This window comes from Lithobates pipiens, unplaced genomic scaffold (genome assembly GCF_037356315.1).
Source record: "Lithobates pipiens isolate NorthernLeopardFrog02 unplaced genomic scaffold, aLitPip1_a1.2 Scaffold_8, whole genome shotgun sequence".
NCBI lineage: Eukaryota > Metazoa > Chordata > Amphibia > Anura > Ranidae > Lithobates > Lithobates pipiens.
The window spans coordinates 493940482-493959275 of record NW_027507903.1 but is presented as its reverse complement, the minus strand read 5'-3'; the positions used below and the strand labels follow the sequence as shown (position 1 = coordinate 493959275).

The window sequence follows — 18794 nt, the reverse complement described above, 5'->3', positions numbered from 1 at the left end:
ATGCCGCTTGAAAGGGTTAATCCTGTGTCTAGGGTGGTCCCTTCAACCTCTCAGACCTTAGATCCAATGTATTGTATAAATTCAGATATATCTGGAATCAATTCTCGAAGGACAAATAAAACCACACACACACCATGGCGTCCTTCAAGAACTAATTGTATTGAGTTTTTACAAAGCGATTGATATAGTAAATTTCGCGTCACACAGAATAAGACATGCGCAGTAGACATCAAGACGATTACAGCTGGTCAAGACAAAACGCTATTGTTCTTTGTTCTAAGCTAGCTAAATTAATATGAGAAAAAGATAAGAGACAGTACATGATTTCTTCTGTAGCTAAAGGAATGCTGAGAAAATGTGTGAAAGTTTTGTATAAGTGTGTGAGAACAAATGAGTTAGAAGAATCTCATGTTGAGACAGTTATCTGAGAAGTTAAAGGGGTGTTCAAACTGTACATATTGTAAAATGGAAGTTTGTGAATATTAAGATGGCTGACAGAAACAAGATGGATGCTTAACATAACCTTTCACCGCTGGTGAGGGAGCACATGCAGAAGGCTCAGGATGCCCAAAGGGTATATAACCGATTGGCCAAAATCAGACAGTTTCAAGTAGGAGACCAGGTGGGTGTCCTAATACCCACAGTGGAGAGCAAGTTCTTGGCCAAGTGGCAAGGTCTGTTTTGAGGTAGTAGAAAAAGTGGGTGAGGTAAACTACAAGGTACACCAGTCAGGGAAAAGAAAACCATACCAGATCTATCACGTAAATTTGTTGAAACCCTGGAGAGACAGAGAACAGTTATCGGTACAGTCAGGGGACCATGCAGGGATCGACCTGGTGCAGGTGGCTGCTACCTTAACTAGGCCCCAAACCCAGCAAGCAAAAGATTTTCTTCAAAGAAATGGGGACATGTTTTCAGGGTTGCCGGGTCTTACCAATGTCATTGAGCATGACATTGTAACTGAGCCCAATGTAAAAATGTGGTTAAAGCCTTACCGTATCCCAGAAGCTCATAGAGTGGCAGTGTCTGAAGAGGTCAAAAGAATGCTCGCGCTTGATGTCATTGAAGAGTCGCAGAGCAAGTGGTCGAGTCCAATCGTGTTGGTACCCAAACCAAATGGCACTCTCCGCTTCTGCAACGACTTTAGAAAACTTAATGACATCTCCAAGTTTGATGCTTATCCCATGCCACGGGTAGATGAGCTAATTGAGAGGTTCACCACGCTGGACCTCACAAAAGGGTACTGGCAGATTCCCCTGACCAAGGAAGCTAGGGATAAAACAGCCTTCTCTACCCCGAAAGGCCACTTCCAATACAAAAGAATGCCATTTGGTCTACACTCTGCCCCTGCTACGTTCCAAAGGTCCATGGACAAAACTTTGCGTCCACATCAATGGTACGCTTCTGTTTATCTAGATGACATAGTCATCTTCAGCACTGATTAGGAGTCCCATCTTCCCCGAGTTTAGGCAGTCGTAGACTCCTTGAGAAGAGCAGGATTCACCATCAATCCGGAGAAATGTGCAATTGGCATGGAGGAAGCCAAGTACCTAGGGTACATTGTGGGTAGAGGGCTGGTGAAGCCCCAAATGTGTAAGGTAAAAGCCATACATTACTGGCCCCGCCCCCTAACCACGAAGCAGGTCAGAGCATTTTTGGGCACAGTTGGCTACTACCAGAGGTTTGTCCCCAACTTTGCCACCATTGCTGCACCATTGACTGACCTGACCAAAGGCAGAAAGTCAGTGATGGTAAAGTGGAATGACGATGCTGAAAAAGCTTTTCAGAAGCTTAAGATGGCATTGTGCCAGAATCCGGTGCTCGTAGCTCCGGATTTTACTAAGGATTTTGTAGTACAGACAGATGCTTCAAGTGAAGGGTTTGGAGCAGTCCTGTCTCAAGTGATCAATGGGGAAGAGCACCCCGTAGTTTTTCTAAGCAGGAAGCTGAGGGCAGCGGAGAAAAATTATGCGGTGGTGGAGCAGGAGTGTCTTGCCATCAAGTGGGCTTTGGACTCTTTACGGTATTTCCTCCTAGGTAGGTTTCGCCTGGTACCCGACCACGCCCCACTGACCTGGATGAGGCAAAATAAACACACCAATGCCAGGGTGACAAGGTGGTTCCTTTCTCTCCCAGGAGTTAAATTTCGTGGTAGAGCACAGATCCAGGAAACAACATCAGGACGCCGATGCCCTCTCACGGGTCCATTGTATGATGAGTGGTGCCTCTGAGTTGAGGCAGAGGGGGGGATATGTACAGGACGCCAAGGTTTGGTCCTGGGCGGGTGCTATGTAGTACCAGTATTCGGGTTGTGGTCCCTTTAAGGGAGTCACAGTAGACTTCAGGGGGGTCACCCAGAATAGGTAAGGAATTCCGGGTGTAGTCAATCAGGAGAGGACTGACTCACAGTCCTCTCCTATATTAATAGAGAGTTAGTTGGGACTTGGAATTTGGGAGGCTCTGAAGTGATATTCGGGTGGGAAAGAGCCTCCCTCCCTGACCACAGGGATTCAGCACACAGGGGGTTAAAGGCCTCCAGGAAACAGCTCATAAAAGACAGGAAGTAGTGAAGAGGTGGTGGTGAGGAGTAGGTGATTTACACCTGTCTGATGAGCTGTGTTGCTGTTTGGAGGCTGCTAAAGATTCGATAAGGACTCTCAAAACTCTGGGGCGAAGACTCGGCTACAAAACAGTTTTTTTTTGCTTTCATTTTTGCTTTGTGCTGAAGATAAGCGGACTTTGTTTTATATTTTGACCCGTGTGCTGAAGAAAGCCTTATTTTTGATTTGCTTATAAATAAAGATCTTTTGGTTTAAATGGTCTATGCACTTAGTCCCACGGAGCTATTATCCCCAAAGTTGACATTATTTTTTTTTTACAATATTTGACTGCCTACAAGCGCTCACCCCTATAAAGACGAATAGGTAACTGCATTTGTACTGTGATATAAACTCAAAAGCACTATTGTAATCACAATTACAGATTTCGGGAAAGTGTCTTGCATGCATTCTAAAAGTGGCGTAGCATGAGCAAAATTCATGCATCTGTCTAGAACAGGGTCTCAAAGAACTGGTCCGCGGGCCATTTGCAGCCCGCGGACCAGTTACAAACGCAGGTAGGGTCGATCCTAGGTGGGTGGAAGCGGCTGGGAGCTTTCTCTCCCTATCTCATCTCCTCCGCATGCTGCTGCAGCCCAGCACAGGAAAGCAGAGCGGAGAGAGGATCTGCCCATCACCCCACGCACCTGTTCTGTTGAGAAATGCCCCCATCAAATAGAGCCCGGCTGAAGTGCATGCACCGTAACATCACAACAGCTGATTTTTACCATTGCGCAGGCACAATGGTTTTCTGTCAGATTGTTTTCCCCTGCGCTCCCCCATGCTCCAGTGGCGAGTTCATGTCCATGATGGGTGGATTTCTATGCGTTGTGGGCGAATTTATGGGTACTTGGGGGCAGAATTACATGTCCAGTACTGCAAAACAAAACTTTGTAATGGGCAAATTTCTACTTTTCTTGTGGATGGATTTATGGGCACTTGGGTGCGGAATTAGATGGCCAGTGCTGCTGCTGCAAAAAAAAAAAAAAAAACTTTGTGATATTCCACCCTAAAGTACCCATAAATCTGCCCATAAGAAATTTAAAAATCCACCCATCAAAGTTTTTTTTTTTTTTTTTTTTGGCAGCACTGGCCATCTGCTTCTGCCCCAAAGTGCCCATAAATCCGCCCTTACATCTGGTGTCCCCAGTGCAGCAGAGTCCCTCATCACATCAGGTGTCCCCAGGGGTGGACTGACAACTCATGGGGCCCCTGGGCAATAGGAGATTATGAGGCCCCCAGGCAATCCGAGATTATGGGGCCACACGGTATACACACGCACAGTATACAATCACACAGTATACACATACATGTATACACAGACATGTTTCTATTGGCTGAGAAGGTACTGGAGAGGTGGGGCAGCTATAATCTTGAGATTTTTAGAGCAAAAGGATGTCGGTAAGGGACATTTCAAAGACAGATGTAAAAAAAAACACAGATTTTTACATACTGTTCCTGGTTTTACTGAGGCTGGCAACCCTGATGGGGCTCCCTAGTGGCTTGAGGCCCTCGGGCAGTGCCCGGGTGGCCCAATGGTCAACCCCTGGGTGTCCCTAGCAGCGGAGCCCTCCTTACATCTGGAGTCCCAGCAGCAGAGCCCCTCATCACATCTTGTGTCCCCAGGCAGTGGAGCCCCTCCTTACATGTGTGTCCCCAGCGCGGCGGAGCCCCTCCTTACATGTGTGTCCCCAGCGCGGCGGAGCCCCTCCTTACATGTGTGTCCCCAGCGCGGCGGAGCCCCTCCTTACATGTGTGTCCCCAGCGCGGCGGAGCCCCTCCTTACATGTGTGTCCCCAGCGCGGCGGAGCCCCTCCTTACATGTGTGTCCCCAGCGCGGCGGAGCCCCCTCCTTACATGTGTGTCCCCAGCGCAGCAGAGCCCCTCCTTACATGTGTGTCCCCAGGCAGCAGAGCCCACATCACATCAGCGTTCACAGTGTATGTCCCAAGCAGCAGCAGCTACAGTTCCTTTTGCCTGTGTTCAGTGGAGAGGGAGGGAGGGTCATTGGGGCAGCAAATCGATTGGCTGCTCCTCCCCTCGCCACTGAACACAAGGAGAAATGCGGCGGCCATCTTTTTGTAGCCTGCCAGCCGTTTTTTTTTGCCTGAAACATTACCATAATCCCAGGAAATCAATCGTGACGAGCCAGAATCTGGATTTCACCAGGAAAATCAGGACTGTTGGCAAGTATGGGTTAATAGTGCCTCCACTGACACCAATGCTGGGGCCCCCATTGGATGTGAAAATTGTGGCCCTCAGGTAATTTGAGACCCCTGGTCTATAACTTGTACTTGAATTTGGCACGTGCTTTTAGAATGCATGTGAGACACTTTTGCAAAATCACTCTCTGTATACTAAAAGAAAGCTGGTCCTAATTAGCTCCACTTACATAAGATATGAACTATTGGTATTTTATTTTTAATTATGCACAAAAATGGAGCAAAAAAATAGAGCAAAAATGGCACAGAAACTTTATGTTTTACATGCCATTTTAGCACTGGCTGAAAAAAAATATCAGCCCACAATTCCCTCATCCTGTCCCTCGGTTATCTTGGTACTGCTAAATCTCAAAGCAACTTGGCTCCCCAAAAATATGAAAAATGTGTAAACTGCGCTTGGATGTAAATGAACAAAAAAATATAAATTAAAAATTATACTAAACATAAATAATAGGCAGCAGCTCGAAGTGGGATACAAACACACAAATGCAAAGAAAGATAAAAAGAAAACTGCGCCAATAGCACTAAATAATAATAAAAATAACTATATACATATAACTATGCAGAGAACATATGGTATAGATGTCTATTGCCAAAAGTGGTCACTAAACATGCGTATAGTGTTCACAAAAAGATATATGCATCAATTTAAATGTATGAAAAATAGGGACCATACATAAAAATAAACATTGTTATAAATTAAAGTCCATTAAGATGTTCCAATATTCCAAGCGATCAGCATATCACCACTGTGATCACACACACACTCCGAAATTCTGTGCCCGTCACCAGATAAGTGATGCGCTTACCAGATGAATGAACAATTACAGCCTTAATGGTATTTAATTCGAAGCAGAGAGATTAGAGCTTCAATCAAGGCTCCTGCATCCAGATAACCCCCAATGTAGATAAATGGCCAAATCCCAGTCTTTGGAGCTCCAATGGATATATCATCAGCAACACAGTTAAAGAAAAAGAAATGCCTCCATAGCGTAAAAACGTCAGGAAATTTATTTAAAGCAAAAGAATCGCACTTACATATAACAGCTTTCTGTCAGGCATTCGAACAGAACAAAATACGCCGGCCGGCATACAAACAAGCGTCCCATCCTCCCCTCGTAGAGCGTGGTGGCGTCACTGCGTACCTTCCCATGTATGCCCCTCTCGTTCATGTTCAGAGAGTCCAAAAACGCATTCAAGTCATGGCTGTTGCCGTCCCAAAGGAGGAGGACGTCATCAATGTACCTAGCCCATAGGACTATTTGGGGTACATTTATAGCATAGATGGCGTCCTCCTCCTCCCACCGGGCCATAAAAAGGTTCGCCAAGCTGGGGGCATATTTAGCCCCCATGGCTACACCCTTAACCTGCCTATAAAATTTGTTACCAAACCAAAAATAATTGTGTGAGGCTGCAAATTCTAATAAACTCATAATGAAAGTGATTTGTTCAACCGACAGGCCAGAATATCTATTTAAATAGGATTGAACCGCTTCAAATCCCAAATGATGTGGGATAATGGTATACAGTGAGGTGACATCAGCTGTAATCAACCAAATGCCAGATTTAGCTGAAATGGCTCCCAGCATGTTGATAATATGCCTGGAGTCTTTAACATACGAAGGTGTGTCCCTAACCAACGGTTGCAAGTAAAAATCAATATATCTGCCCACCCGGGATGTAACGTTCTCCCCAAAAATATGAACTTGTGATATCTTCTGACCTCTCTAGCTTGTTGGAAATATCCAACTAATGTTTTTTTGTTTTCTTTTTTAAAGCTCTGGTGCACTTTCCACAGGCCTAACTTGGTTCAGAAAGGTCTGCAGAGATCCCTGGAAGCTCTTAATATGAAATACTTGGATCTCTTTCTCATCCACGTGCCTATAGAATTTCAGGTAAGCCGATTTCCTGGGATGGGGCATTGTTGAACTCTAGCCTTCCCTTCAGTCTTGCAAAGTTGCACAGCCTCCTCTCCTGTACTGAAATCACTTAATTGGTACTCTGAGCTTCTCACAATGTGCATTAGAAGCTGCAGCAAATCAGACAGAGCCTGACTAATTTCCTGGCTGAAGGACCATTATCGGTATCTGTCTTTTTCCTCCCCAGCCTGATTCTCTTTGGCCCACCCCTTTCATTCATTAGATTTCAGTTCTTTCAGGCAGGGAGGATCGGCATCATATCTAGCCATTACCTAGGGAGGTCTGCATTAAAATACAGTCTGCCTAGGATTTCCCACTCCTCCAGACTGACATCATCCATCAAGGCATTTTGATATTAACATAATTTCTACCAAGGGCCAGCCCACTGCTTGCATTGGGGTCGAGCGCTCTTGAAAAAAGTAGCGAGGCAGGGTGCTCTGATGTGTTCAGGAAGCTATGTACAGTACAGAACTCTGCCAGCTCCTCTTAGCAGCCATGATCTGCCTGCATTTCAGAGAAGCAATGACATCACTGATTCTAAAATAGATGTGTAATGAATGTAGCACCCTCCTAGAATAGGATGCTACGTACATTTTATTTGTTGGCTCCTTCTGTAGTAAAAACAGCAGCGGTTTGGCCTGGTCTGTTCAGGGTTTCACAGGCTGGGAGTTTGATTGCTTCCTCCTGCCTCTGAAAAAAAACTTCCTTAGTTTAGGGTGGAGGATTCAAAATGACCAGTCTGAATAATTATCAGTGTCCAGAAGGGGGCCGTAATAGTGACACATATTAGAGACCAGGGGTTCCTTCTCCCAAGGAGGGATCCAGAGCTAGAAAGGCTGCTGTCCTCAGGCATCCAATGGGCTGTGCAGCTGCTCTAAAGGCCTCAGCAGTGTCAGGGGGACTTTGCTAGAAGCTGATTGCAGAACCTCACCACAAGGCATCTGCTCTTGAGAGGTGCCATCGCACTCACTGGGCTATGTCCAGAGTAAGCTAAAAGGTGGCAGCTGTCCTGGGGACTTTACTTGTGAATCAAGACCCTAAACCAGTGATGGCGAACCTTGGCACCCCAGATGTTTTGGAACTACATTTCCCATGATGCTCGATTACACTGCAGAGTGCATGAGCATCATGGGAAATGTAGTTCCAAAACATCTGGAGTGCCAAGGTTCACCATCACTGCCCTAAACTGACCTCTGTGGCTGTGCATTGTTCTGGGAACTGAACTGGGTACCAGCAGTTGTACATCAGCGCAAGGTAAGTAGATGGTTAAAGACATGCCCTATGGTCTTTAGCCGTGAGGCCCCTATTGCTCAAGGAGAAGCTATTCCTCTAATTATCAAGTGCTGAGCATTTTGAAGTATCCCATGCCCCGATTCCCCTCTCCTGTTAAAGTTCTTTAAGCAATAAATTACCAAAGAAAAGAACCCCTGGAATGATTCATTACAACTGGAGTGATTGACTGGAATGTGGGTGGCTGGCAGCCTCTATACAGTTAGGGAAGATCCAGCTGTCCCTATGGGGGTAGTGCTACATGAACATGAAAAGATGACATTTCATTAGCATGTTGATGGGAGGGGTTAAGGCAAAATGTATGCAGATTAAACTTCAGCTTAAAAAAAAAAATCATCTGTGGCAGGCATCTAGTTTGCTCCCATAACAGACAGTGTCAGAGGACTTCTTATCTTATTCTTATCTATAATCTCTTTTTTTTTTTTTTTCAAGCCAAGTGAAGATCTGTTGCCAGTGGATAAAGATGGAAATTATCTGTACAGCAACACAGACATCCGAGAGACTTGGGAGGTGAGAATGATATGGCTAAAGTAAACCTCTGTCTACATTAGAAGATAAAAAAAAAACATGGCACACGTGTGGCCAAGACATAACTGGGGTTGTATTTACCAAAAGGCACCTCTAAGCCATGCCTAGAATTAGGGATCAGCATCAAGCCTCAAAATTCATAAAAAAGGGTAACTACCTCTTATATTCACCGACCGACACTCCTCTCTTAGCCATTGGGTTGTTATGCCCTATTACTAGGAGATACTACGCATTAGTTGTAATACAAAACTCAGAACTCTTAGTTCCACCCAGGGGGTGGTCCCTTGGGCAACAACCCTCCAGCCTGCCATGCAGCCATCAGTTTTATTTTGCCTAGTGAAGGAGAAGGACCTAGGAACCCTGCGGGCCCATCGGTCCATGCTTTTATTTTATTTTTTTATATGCAGAAGCCTGATTTTTTGCGCAAGATGAATGATCCTGTGATCTACTATCAACAGCCGGCTGGATACCCTTATCCTTGTAGTCTCCCCAGTCCGGCCATTGAGCGCGTGCAGGCCACAGCTACGCACTTGGCAGGCCACGACGAAACCTCAGCTCCAGAGGTGGTCGGTGAGCTTTTATGCTCCGGGGCATACATATGACTGGGATACTGATGTCTGCATCACAGTATGCCGGGCCAGCAGCCACCCTGTACTGATCAGTGAGTGGGTCTGTGATGGAATGTCTCCCAGCTCTTCAGGACTGGTAAGTACAGATCTCCCTGCCTCTGCAGGGCTGAGCAGCTGTGCATTCCCTGGGAGGTCGATTCGGGGGTCCCTCACCTCCCTCTCTTCTCTCCCCTGTTCCTATATTCCCTCCCCCCTCTCTGGGGGGATGCTGCATGTGGCTGCAGAGCAGTGTGTGTCTATGCAGGGGCTCTCCAGGGGGCTCTCACCTGGGTTGGGGGCTGCGCTGGTTAGTGGTGTCCTGGATCCTGTTTTTCGTGCCCCTGGAAGGTGTCTGTGAGGTTTTGCTGATGTCCTGTACAGCGCTGTGTTCACTGCCATCGTTTTCTCCTTGTACCTCATGGAGCGGCTTCGGCAGCCATTTTAGGTGTGGGCAAGGGCAGCATGCTATCCTGGGCTTCAGCGGCCATTTTCCTAGTGATCTCCTATTCAGGACACTGGCAGCCATTTTCTTGAAGCCTGAAACACAATTTTTCAGTGTTCTCTAGCGGCAGCATGTGCTCCTGACCTCACAGCCATTTTCCCTGTGTTTTATGTCTTTGTACTGGACGCTGGGCGGCCATTTTATTGAATCCTGAGCACACTTCAGAGCAGTTTTGGGACTATTTGCAGCTGCTGCCACTGACACAGCATTGTTTCCTCTGCACCTGGGAGCCCACAGGGACTACAGGCACTACTTGCTGGATAGCGCAGAACTCCTCAGGGTGGTGAGTTCAGCGGGAAAGAGCCCCTCAGCCAGCGGCAATAAGGAGGGTGGGACTGTCACTGTCTTAAGTCCCCTTCGGGTGGCAGACAGGGTAGGGTCAGCATGGATTCAGAAACTGGTGTTTTTTCCCCCAAAATCCAGGCAATTGCAACTGGGTCACCTGCAGACTGCGCAGTGCATATGGACACCCTGACGGCGGTCCTTAATTTGTTCGATGCCAAGATGGAAGCGGTGCGTGGGAAGAAAGGTGCACTAAAGCGCACCCCTGCCCCCCCCCCCCCGTCCTCGTCCTCTGGGGAGAGCTCTGATGCAGACCGGGTTCCTGCTGAGGCTGGTGACCCCTGCTCTGTCTTGTCAGATGACGCTGACCAGGACCGTTCGGACAGTGGGGATGAGTCCCTGTCCGGGTCCGTGCACGACAAAGCACTTGTTGGGGCACATATCACAGCTGTGCGGGATACCCTGAAGATTTCAGGAGCCAGCAGATACCTCTGCTGAAATACCGGTCCCTTTTGGGTCCCACAAGCCACCTAAGGTGTTCCCGTATCTGACTTATTTTGACAAGTTCATTTACAAGGAATGGGGTCGCCCGCAATGGACCTTTTCGGTCCCCAAGTATATGGCGGTGCGTTACCCTTTTGAGGAGAGCCTTCTCAAAAAATGGTCAGCTCCTCCGGTCGTGGACCCCCCAGTATCCAGGTTACATAAAGTACTCACGATCCCGGTTGAGGGGACTCCTGCATTCAAGGATCCCATGGACAGGAAGGCTGAGGCAGTGGCTCGTTCCTTGGTTATGGTGGTGGGGTCAGCCGTGCGACCAGTACTGGCATACGCACTTGTGTCGCAGACTCTAACTTTTGCACCGTGAATTGGGAGAGCAACAGGCTTCTCCTGTCTACGTGGAACTAGCAGACCAACTAGTGCAAGGCCTTAAGTACGTCTGTGACACGCCCCTGGATACTCTCCCTCTGTTATCCAGGGCTTCAGTGTCAGCTGTGGTGCTGAGGCGCCTGATTTGGCTAAAATGCTGGTCTGCTGACCAGTCATCCAAAAAAGCCCTGACGGATCTTCCCTTCCTTGGCGACCGGCTCTTTTGAGCCTCTTTGGATGACATTATTAAAAATGCCACCGGTGGTAAGAGTACCCTACTCCCACAGGCCAGGAAGGCTAAGGAGCCACGTCGGAGGCAAGGGCCCTCTTTTTCCGCTCACAAACGACTCTTTCATCCGCCCGAAGCTTCGACAAAACATCCCCAGCCCGACAGGACGTCCATGGATGGACAAAAACGTCCCTGGAACCACAAGCCCACCAAGCCTGCAAATAAAAGTGCTACCGCATGAAGGTTTGCCCCCACCCATCTCGAGTGGGGGGGTCGCCTTCGGGAGTTTGCAGCCCGGTTATCCGACCAATGGGTCTGCGATCTGATTTCCACAGGCTACAACATAGTTTCTCTCTTGGCCGCAAAACAGATTTTTTTTTCCCCTCCAGCATACCCGTATCCCCGGCTCGCCGGGAGGCCCTCTTGGGGCAGTAAGGGACCTGCTGAATCGTGGGGTGGTTGTTTCGGAATCGGAACGTTTCCAGGAATTCTACTCAAATCTGTTTGTAGTTCCCAAGAAGGAAGATCTTGAATGAATGAATGAATGAAATACTTATATAGCGCACAATGCGAACTGAATCGCCTCTTGGACCTAAAAGCCCTCAATCACTTTGTAAAAGTGCAGAGGTTCAGAATGGAATCAGTTCGCAAGAATTTGGGTGGCTGTTGAACCTAAAGAAGTTGGTGATTGTACCGACCCAGCGTCTGGAGTACCTTGGCTTGCTGCTGGACTCCATGGAAGTGAGTTTTTCTCACTTCAGACTCTGCGGTAAAACTGCTTATGAACCGCAAGTGGTCATCACTCCGCTTTTGCATGCGAGTCCTGGGTCTCATGGTAGCCTCCTTCAAGGCAGTACCTTATGCCCAGTTCCACACCAGAGTCCTGCAGAAGGAGATTTTGACAAAATGGGACAAATCTCAGTTGTCCCTGGATCATCAGATCCAGGTGAGCCAGTCAGTCAGAGACTCACTCATCTGGTATCGTTCCTGCCTCTGAAGTGGACAGTGATCACAACGGACGCCAGCCTATCTGGCTGGGGTGGAGTGATGGGGGTTCAGTCGGCTCAGGGCCTCTGGTTGATGGAAGAATCCCAAGCTGCCGATCAATCTGCTCGAGTTGAGAGCGATCAGGCTATGCCTCTCCACATTGTTGATGAGAATTTAGGGGTGTCCGATCAGGATCTAGTCAGACAACGCCACAGCTGTGGCATACGTCAATCACCAAGGTAGAACAAGAAGCTCAGCTGCTGCACGGGAGGTCGTTTGCATACTTCGGTGGGCAGAGCGACACGTACCGGCCCTGTCCGCCATTTACATCCCGGGAGTGGAGAACTGGCAGGCGGACTATCTAAGTCGCCAGATGCTGGACCCAGGACAATGGGCGTTGCATCCGAAGATATTCAGGTTACTGTACCTGAAGTGGGGCACACCAGACGTGGATCTTCTGGCCTCCCGTCTCAATTGGAAGGTGCCAAGATTCGTGTCCAGGACAAGAGATCCGTGGGCAGACACGCTAGTGGCTCCGTGGGATCAGTACCAGCTGATCTACGCCTTTCCTCCACTGAAACTGTTACCATGCCTGCTTTGCAGAGTGGAATCCGAGGGGATCTCAGTAATACTGGTTGCTCCAGATTGGCCTCAGCGTCCTTGGTATGCAGACCTGGTGCGTCTGGTGGCAGACACTCCCTGGCGACTGCCGTTGCAAGAGGACCTTCTGTCTCAAGGTCTGATTCTCCATCCCGCTTTACCATCGCTGGCTTTAATGGCATGGCTATTGAGAGCCAGGTGTTGAGGAACCGGAGTCTGTAGGACTCGGTGATCCCAACTATGTTAAGGGCACGAAAATCTTCTTCCCGGAAGATATATCATCATACCTGGAAGGCCAACATCTCCATGTGTGAGGAAAAAAGATGATATCCGCGCTCCTTTTCTATATCCAGGATCCTGCTGTTTATTCAGCAAGGAGTAGATCAGAAATTAGCGTTAAGCACCATTAAGGGGCAAATTTCAGCTTTTGGCTGTCTTTTTTTTCAGCGACCCCTGGCGTCTCACTCATTGAGTACCTACGTTCAGGGGGTATGACATGTAGTCCCTCCGGTGCGTCCTCCGTTACCCCCATGGGATTTGAACCTAGTGTTATCGGCGCTTCAAAAACCGCCATTTGAAAATATCAGGGAGATTCCCTTGTTGACTCTTTCCCAGAAAGTAGTCTTTCTAGTGGCCATCACATCGGCCAGGAGGGTTTCGGAACTGGCGGCCTTGTCTTGCAAGTCGCCTTATCTGGTTATCCACAAGGATAAGGTGGCGTTGTGGCCGCAACTGTCTTTTCTACCGAAAACGGATTTGGCTTTTCATATTAATGAAGACATTGTATTACCATCTCTCTAAGCCGAAACGCCCTAAGGAGGTGGCCCTTCACGCTCTGGACATGGTTCGGGCTCTGAAGGGGTATTTGTCTACCACTGCTCCCTTTTTGGAAGTCAGGTTTGTTTCGGTGGCTGGTCCCAAGAAAGGCATGGCGGTCTCGTCGGCCACCATTTCCAGGTGGATCAGACAGATTGTTATACTGCTTGTTGACGTACTGATGGCTGCATGGCAGGCTGGAGGGTTGTTGCCCAAGGGACCGCCCCCTGTTCAGAACTAAGAGTTCCGAGTGTTGTATTACAACTAATGCTTAGTATCTCCTAGTAATAGGGCATAACAACCCAATGGCTAAGAGAGGAGCTGTGTCGGTCTGTGAATTACAAAATCCTATTTTTTTTTTTTTTTCCCCTCATTTTGTTTCTGCTTTCCTTGGGGGGGGGGGGGGGGGTGCAGGCTGCTGGGTATCGCTGTAAAAGCAGATATTCTAATTTCCTACAAATATTTTTCAGGCTATGGAGCAGTGTAAAGATGCTGGTCTGGTCAAATCTATTGGCGTTTCCAATTTCAATCGTCGGCAGCTGGAGCTGATCCTCAAAAAGCCAGGATTAAAATACAAGCCCGTCTGCAATCAGGTAATGCATTCTCAATTCTGTATTAAGATCACAGTTAGGCTGGGTTCACACCGCTGCGGGGGGAGAACCGGATGTGATTCGCACAGCAAATCACATCCGATCTCCGTAGCGCTGCGAGTTCAGCCATACAGATAGTATGGCTGAACTCGCAGCTGTCCCGCAGCAAACTCGCACAGGACCCTTTTTTGGGTCCGCAACGGAATCGGATCGCATGGGGGTTCACACCATGCGATCCGATTCCTGTGCGAGTCGGCAGATCGCACTGCGATATGCCGACGGATCTGGGGGTGTCATTAACATAACATTGACACCCCCAGCCGTCCGCATAGGGCAGTGTGAACTGCCGGCGGGAGGTGAGCGATGCGGGAAAACGCCGCGGATTCGCGGCGTTCCCGCATCGCAATAGTGTGAACCTAGCCTTAAAGTAAACCTGGAAAGTCAAATACAAACAGAATCCTAGATCTAATAAAGAACAAGGGCACAAATCATGTGCGCATAGTATGTCGGGTAGAAGAACAGCCTATCATCTGTAATCCTACCCCCTCTCTTAATTAAAAAAAAAAAAAAACCGACATCATGAAAAAATGGTGGTGCCATTCCCCCTCTCCTTTGATAGACAGAGCCAATGTCACTTTCACATTCCTCTCTCCTCTCCTTCAGAGATACAGGTACAAAGCTCACTGAGTCAGAGGAGCATACATTAACCCCCCTGGCAGTATTCCTGAGTCTGGCTCGAGGTGGAAGTTTTATACCAAAAGCGGTAACCCCGAGCCAGACTCGCGACCGCATCGCTGTATGCAGGAGGAGGTTTACTTACCTTCTCCCTTGGATCCAGCGATGTCCCCCCGCTGTACGAGCGGCTCGTCCTCCGCTCGATTCATCACGGAGCCGAGCTCCATTCCCTGCGAGCGTTTTGCGATGCACGAGGATGGAGATTGGCGCCAAATTCAAAAAGTGAAACACACGCATTATATACAGTATAATGTAATCTTACAGATTACATTGCTGTATGTAATTATTTCACATCCCCTTTGTCCCTAGTGGTCTGCCCAGTGTCCTGCATGCAGTTTTATAATATAAAAACTGTTCTTTATGCCTGGAAACTGGAGATTGTCCATAGCAACCAAAACTGTCCCTTTACATCAAAAATTATTTTAGACCAGCTAGAAAACGGCGATAATAAATTGGAATTGCAGAATTGAGCGATAGCGATTTGTGGGGAGATCCGTCATCAAATATTGAAAAGTAATGACAGTGACAATTCTGCAACTGAGCAAATTTCAGTGTATTTGATTACATTGTGGAATAATTTTTATTATTATGTTATTATTTGGTACATTTATTTATAATTATTTATTATATTATAATTTATGATTTTATTTTTCAAACTTTATCATACCCAGGATGTCTGCTAGATTCTGGTTTGGACACATTTAAGTGAGTTATTCCTAAGAATTACAGGACTACAATATAAAATGCCAAATTTTCATGCAAAATAATTGTACCGCTTTCAGCACCTAAAATCCAAAATAATCATACCACCAAGGAGGTTAAGAGAGACAGAGAGAGAGAGAGAGAGACATTAGAGAATGCTTAGAGAGACTCTGTGATTAGGTGAAAGGGGAATAGTGTGATGTTAGGTCTCCACCACCCAAGCTTTGGTACTATGCCACACCCACAGTTTGGCAGATTTCTGTGGGCTACAATCGTATGAGGATGCATTTTTGAGTGGTACACACAATGTGTGTGTGTGTGTGTGTGTGTGTGTGTGTGTGCACAATCTGAGCTCTAAAGTAAACTAAACTGAAGTAGTAATTTAGACGTAACACATAGGGCGGAGCACTGTACACTTGGTGTCTCCACAGTCAGTTGGTCATTTGTGTTGTCTTAGTGGCTGGCTTTGTACGACATACAGTACATGGAGTTGTCAACCAGATCAGTTCTGTGTCAGGTCTGTGTGGTGAGCCCCAGCAGCTGCCCACTCTGAGATGTTAAATTCTCATCATTCTGTTTAAATTGTGAGTGCAGTTCTTAATGCATTCAAAATATTTTTTTTCGGACTCAGTGAGCACTGTTTATTTATTTTTATAGATTTGTATGGCTGCTGATTTAATACTTTCTTCTTGTGTGAACCCTGGTCATTCGAAGATTGGAACCGTCATTATAGCTGATCACAGCTAATTAAAGGGGAACCTACCTGTTTTGACCTTTTTATGATTTTAAGAAGGTGAGATTTGAGCCAGCCATTGATGGATTTAAATTCAGCCAGTTTAGCATCGGCTCATCTAAGGATAGACTAGTTGTATAGAAGTTGATCTCTTGATTGACTTCTGTACAACCAGACTGTTGGAATATTTTCACTCGATCAGGGCTGCCAGCTATAACTGTCAGTGCTGATGAGTGTAGATCACAGCACTTGTTCACACTTGTATATCTTTGAAAGATGTTTTCTTGAACTTTTTTATTGATGTAATTGCTCTTTATCATTATTTTATGTATTTGGCACTGAGTTTTACATTATTGAGTTTGCACTTTATTATTATCAAAAGACAGTTCACATCGAGTAATATTTATTGTGGTTGGTGTATACATTTTATTTTGATTTGTAACTGCTGATTTCTTGGCAATCTTTCAAATTTTGTTTTAGATATTTCTTAGCTCAGTAGATGTGTGTGTGTGTGTGTGTGTTTTTTTGTTTTGTTCAGTTTAAAAGTCTTTTACACTTTTGAGTACTTGGCAAGAAATTATGTATTTATTATCCTCCCAAATCTGAACTTGCACTCTTTTTACTGCAATGAGCTGTACACATCTCACATAAATAAAAAGGCCGGCTAGGGTGGGAGTAAAAAAAAATGTGAGTTCGGAGTTGGGGTAAAGTTTAGATGAGTTTAGAGGATGCCCAAGCTCCTTTTTATTCTGAAATGGCAACAACGATTGACCATTTTTGCACAATATGTTATGGCACAGATGCTTATAGTCTTCACAATGGGTACATGTGCCAGGGTGACAGTGCAGGAGCACAGATGGGAGTCAGTTGTCAGCCTGTAAAAGGAAATGTCTGAACCACTGTGGCAGGATCGCAAGGGGTTATTTAAAAGAAAGCCTATAGAAAAAACAACTTTTGAAATTTCACCAATATGGTAAAGTTTACAGTATATGAGATTTGTGTGACAGTTTACATCTACTGACTTTTTATTCTTCTAGGAATTTCGATAGAGAGATGTTCCTGGTACCATTCCTGTACACTTCTTTGCATATAATTTTTGTAAGGGTGTAAATGGGTAGATATTTTTGATTTTGATGAGATAGAGAGATATATATATATATATATATATATATATATATATATATAATCTCTATCTCTATCTATTTTTTTTTTTTTTTTTTACTGTATCTTAACCACTTCAGCCCCGGGAGGTTTGACCCCCTTAATGACCAGAGCATTTTTTTGCCATTTGGCAGTGCGTCGCTTTAACTGATTAAAGTGTTGCATTGTGCCCAAACAAAATTTACATCTTTTTTTTCCCCCACAAATAGAGCTTTCTTTTGGTGGTATTTTATCATCTCTGCAGTTTTTATTTTTTGCGCTATAAACAAAAAAAGACTGACAATTTTGAAAAAAAGCTATAATGAATATCCCATCAAAAATATATAAAAAAAAAAACTAATTTCTTCCTCAGTTTAGGCCGATAGGTATTCTTCTACATATTTTTGGTAAAAAAAAAATCACAAGTGGATATTGATTGGTTTGCGCAAAACTTATAGCATCTACAAAATAGGGGATAGATTTATGGCATTTTTATTATAAATTTTTTTTTTAGTTATGGCAGTGATCTGCGCTTTTTATTGGGACTGCAACATTGCGGAGGACAGATTGGACACTTTTGACGTTATTTTGGGACCATTGACATTTATACATAGCCACTGATTACTGTATAAATGTCACTGGCAGGGAAGAGGTTAAACACTAGGGGGCGATCAAGAGGTTAAATGTGTTCCCTCAGCGTGTTCTAACTGTAGGGGGATGGGCTACCACTGACATGGCAGAGATCAGGGCTCCCAATGTTTATATAGGCAGTTCCCCGTTCTGCCTCTCCTCGCCGCGATCGTAGGCCACCGGCAGACATCAAGTCCGCAGGACATGCAAGCACACTCCCGCGGTGAGCATGAGCCCAAGCCCTCTATCCCAGGATTACAAAGGGACGTACGGGTCTTTTTTATTTTTATTTTATTTTTTTACCTTAATTCATTTCCTGCATTAAGGTAAAGCATGTCCCACTAGTTGTATCGCCCCCATCATCTCTTATCCTTATCTGAGCCTTATCTTGATCCAGCTGCAGCAGCACTGATTTTTGTCTCCTTCCAGTACACAGAGGCAGAGAAGTGAGCAGGGGCTGAAATGTGTTCATGGATGCACACAGCCCAGCTCAGAAGCAAGCCCGCAGAAGTAGAAGTCAAGAGCAGGGCCAGAAGGTGGACAGTGGTGAACAGGAGGGAATTTTTTTTTTTTTTTTTTGGGGGGGGGGGGGGGTGCGGATTGTACTAGTAGGGATGGTTTAAGGGCTATGTTTGCTGGGGGGGGGATATGGGGTTGTGCTAGGAGGGGATATTGGGGGATTGGGGTTTTGTGCTCGGAGTGGGGGAGAGAATGTGTACTTAGAGGGGAAATTTGAGGGATAGAGGATTTGTGCTTGTTTGTTTGGGGGACATATGTGCTGGGGGGATGGAACGGCAAAGATTTGTGCTGGCAA

At 46.2% G+C, this 18794-nt stretch overlaps 1 protein-coding gene across 1 annotated transcript in view; it reads left to right on the top strand.

Moving 5' to 3' along the window:
• The window catches only part of LOC143960480 (aldo-keto reductase family 1 member C15-like), a 73978-nt gene that overhangs the window by 20085 nt on the left and 35099 nt on the right, over positions 1-18794 (top strand). The window contains exons 3-5 of the mRNA XM_077469127.1: positions 6598-6714; positions 8461-8538; positions 13921-14043. Of these exons, the coding sequence (XP_077325253.1) occupies positions 6598-6714; positions 8461-8538; positions 13921-14043 (318 nt within the window). The remainder of the gene's footprint in view (positions 1-6597; positions 6715-8460; positions 8539-13920; positions 14044-18794) is intronic.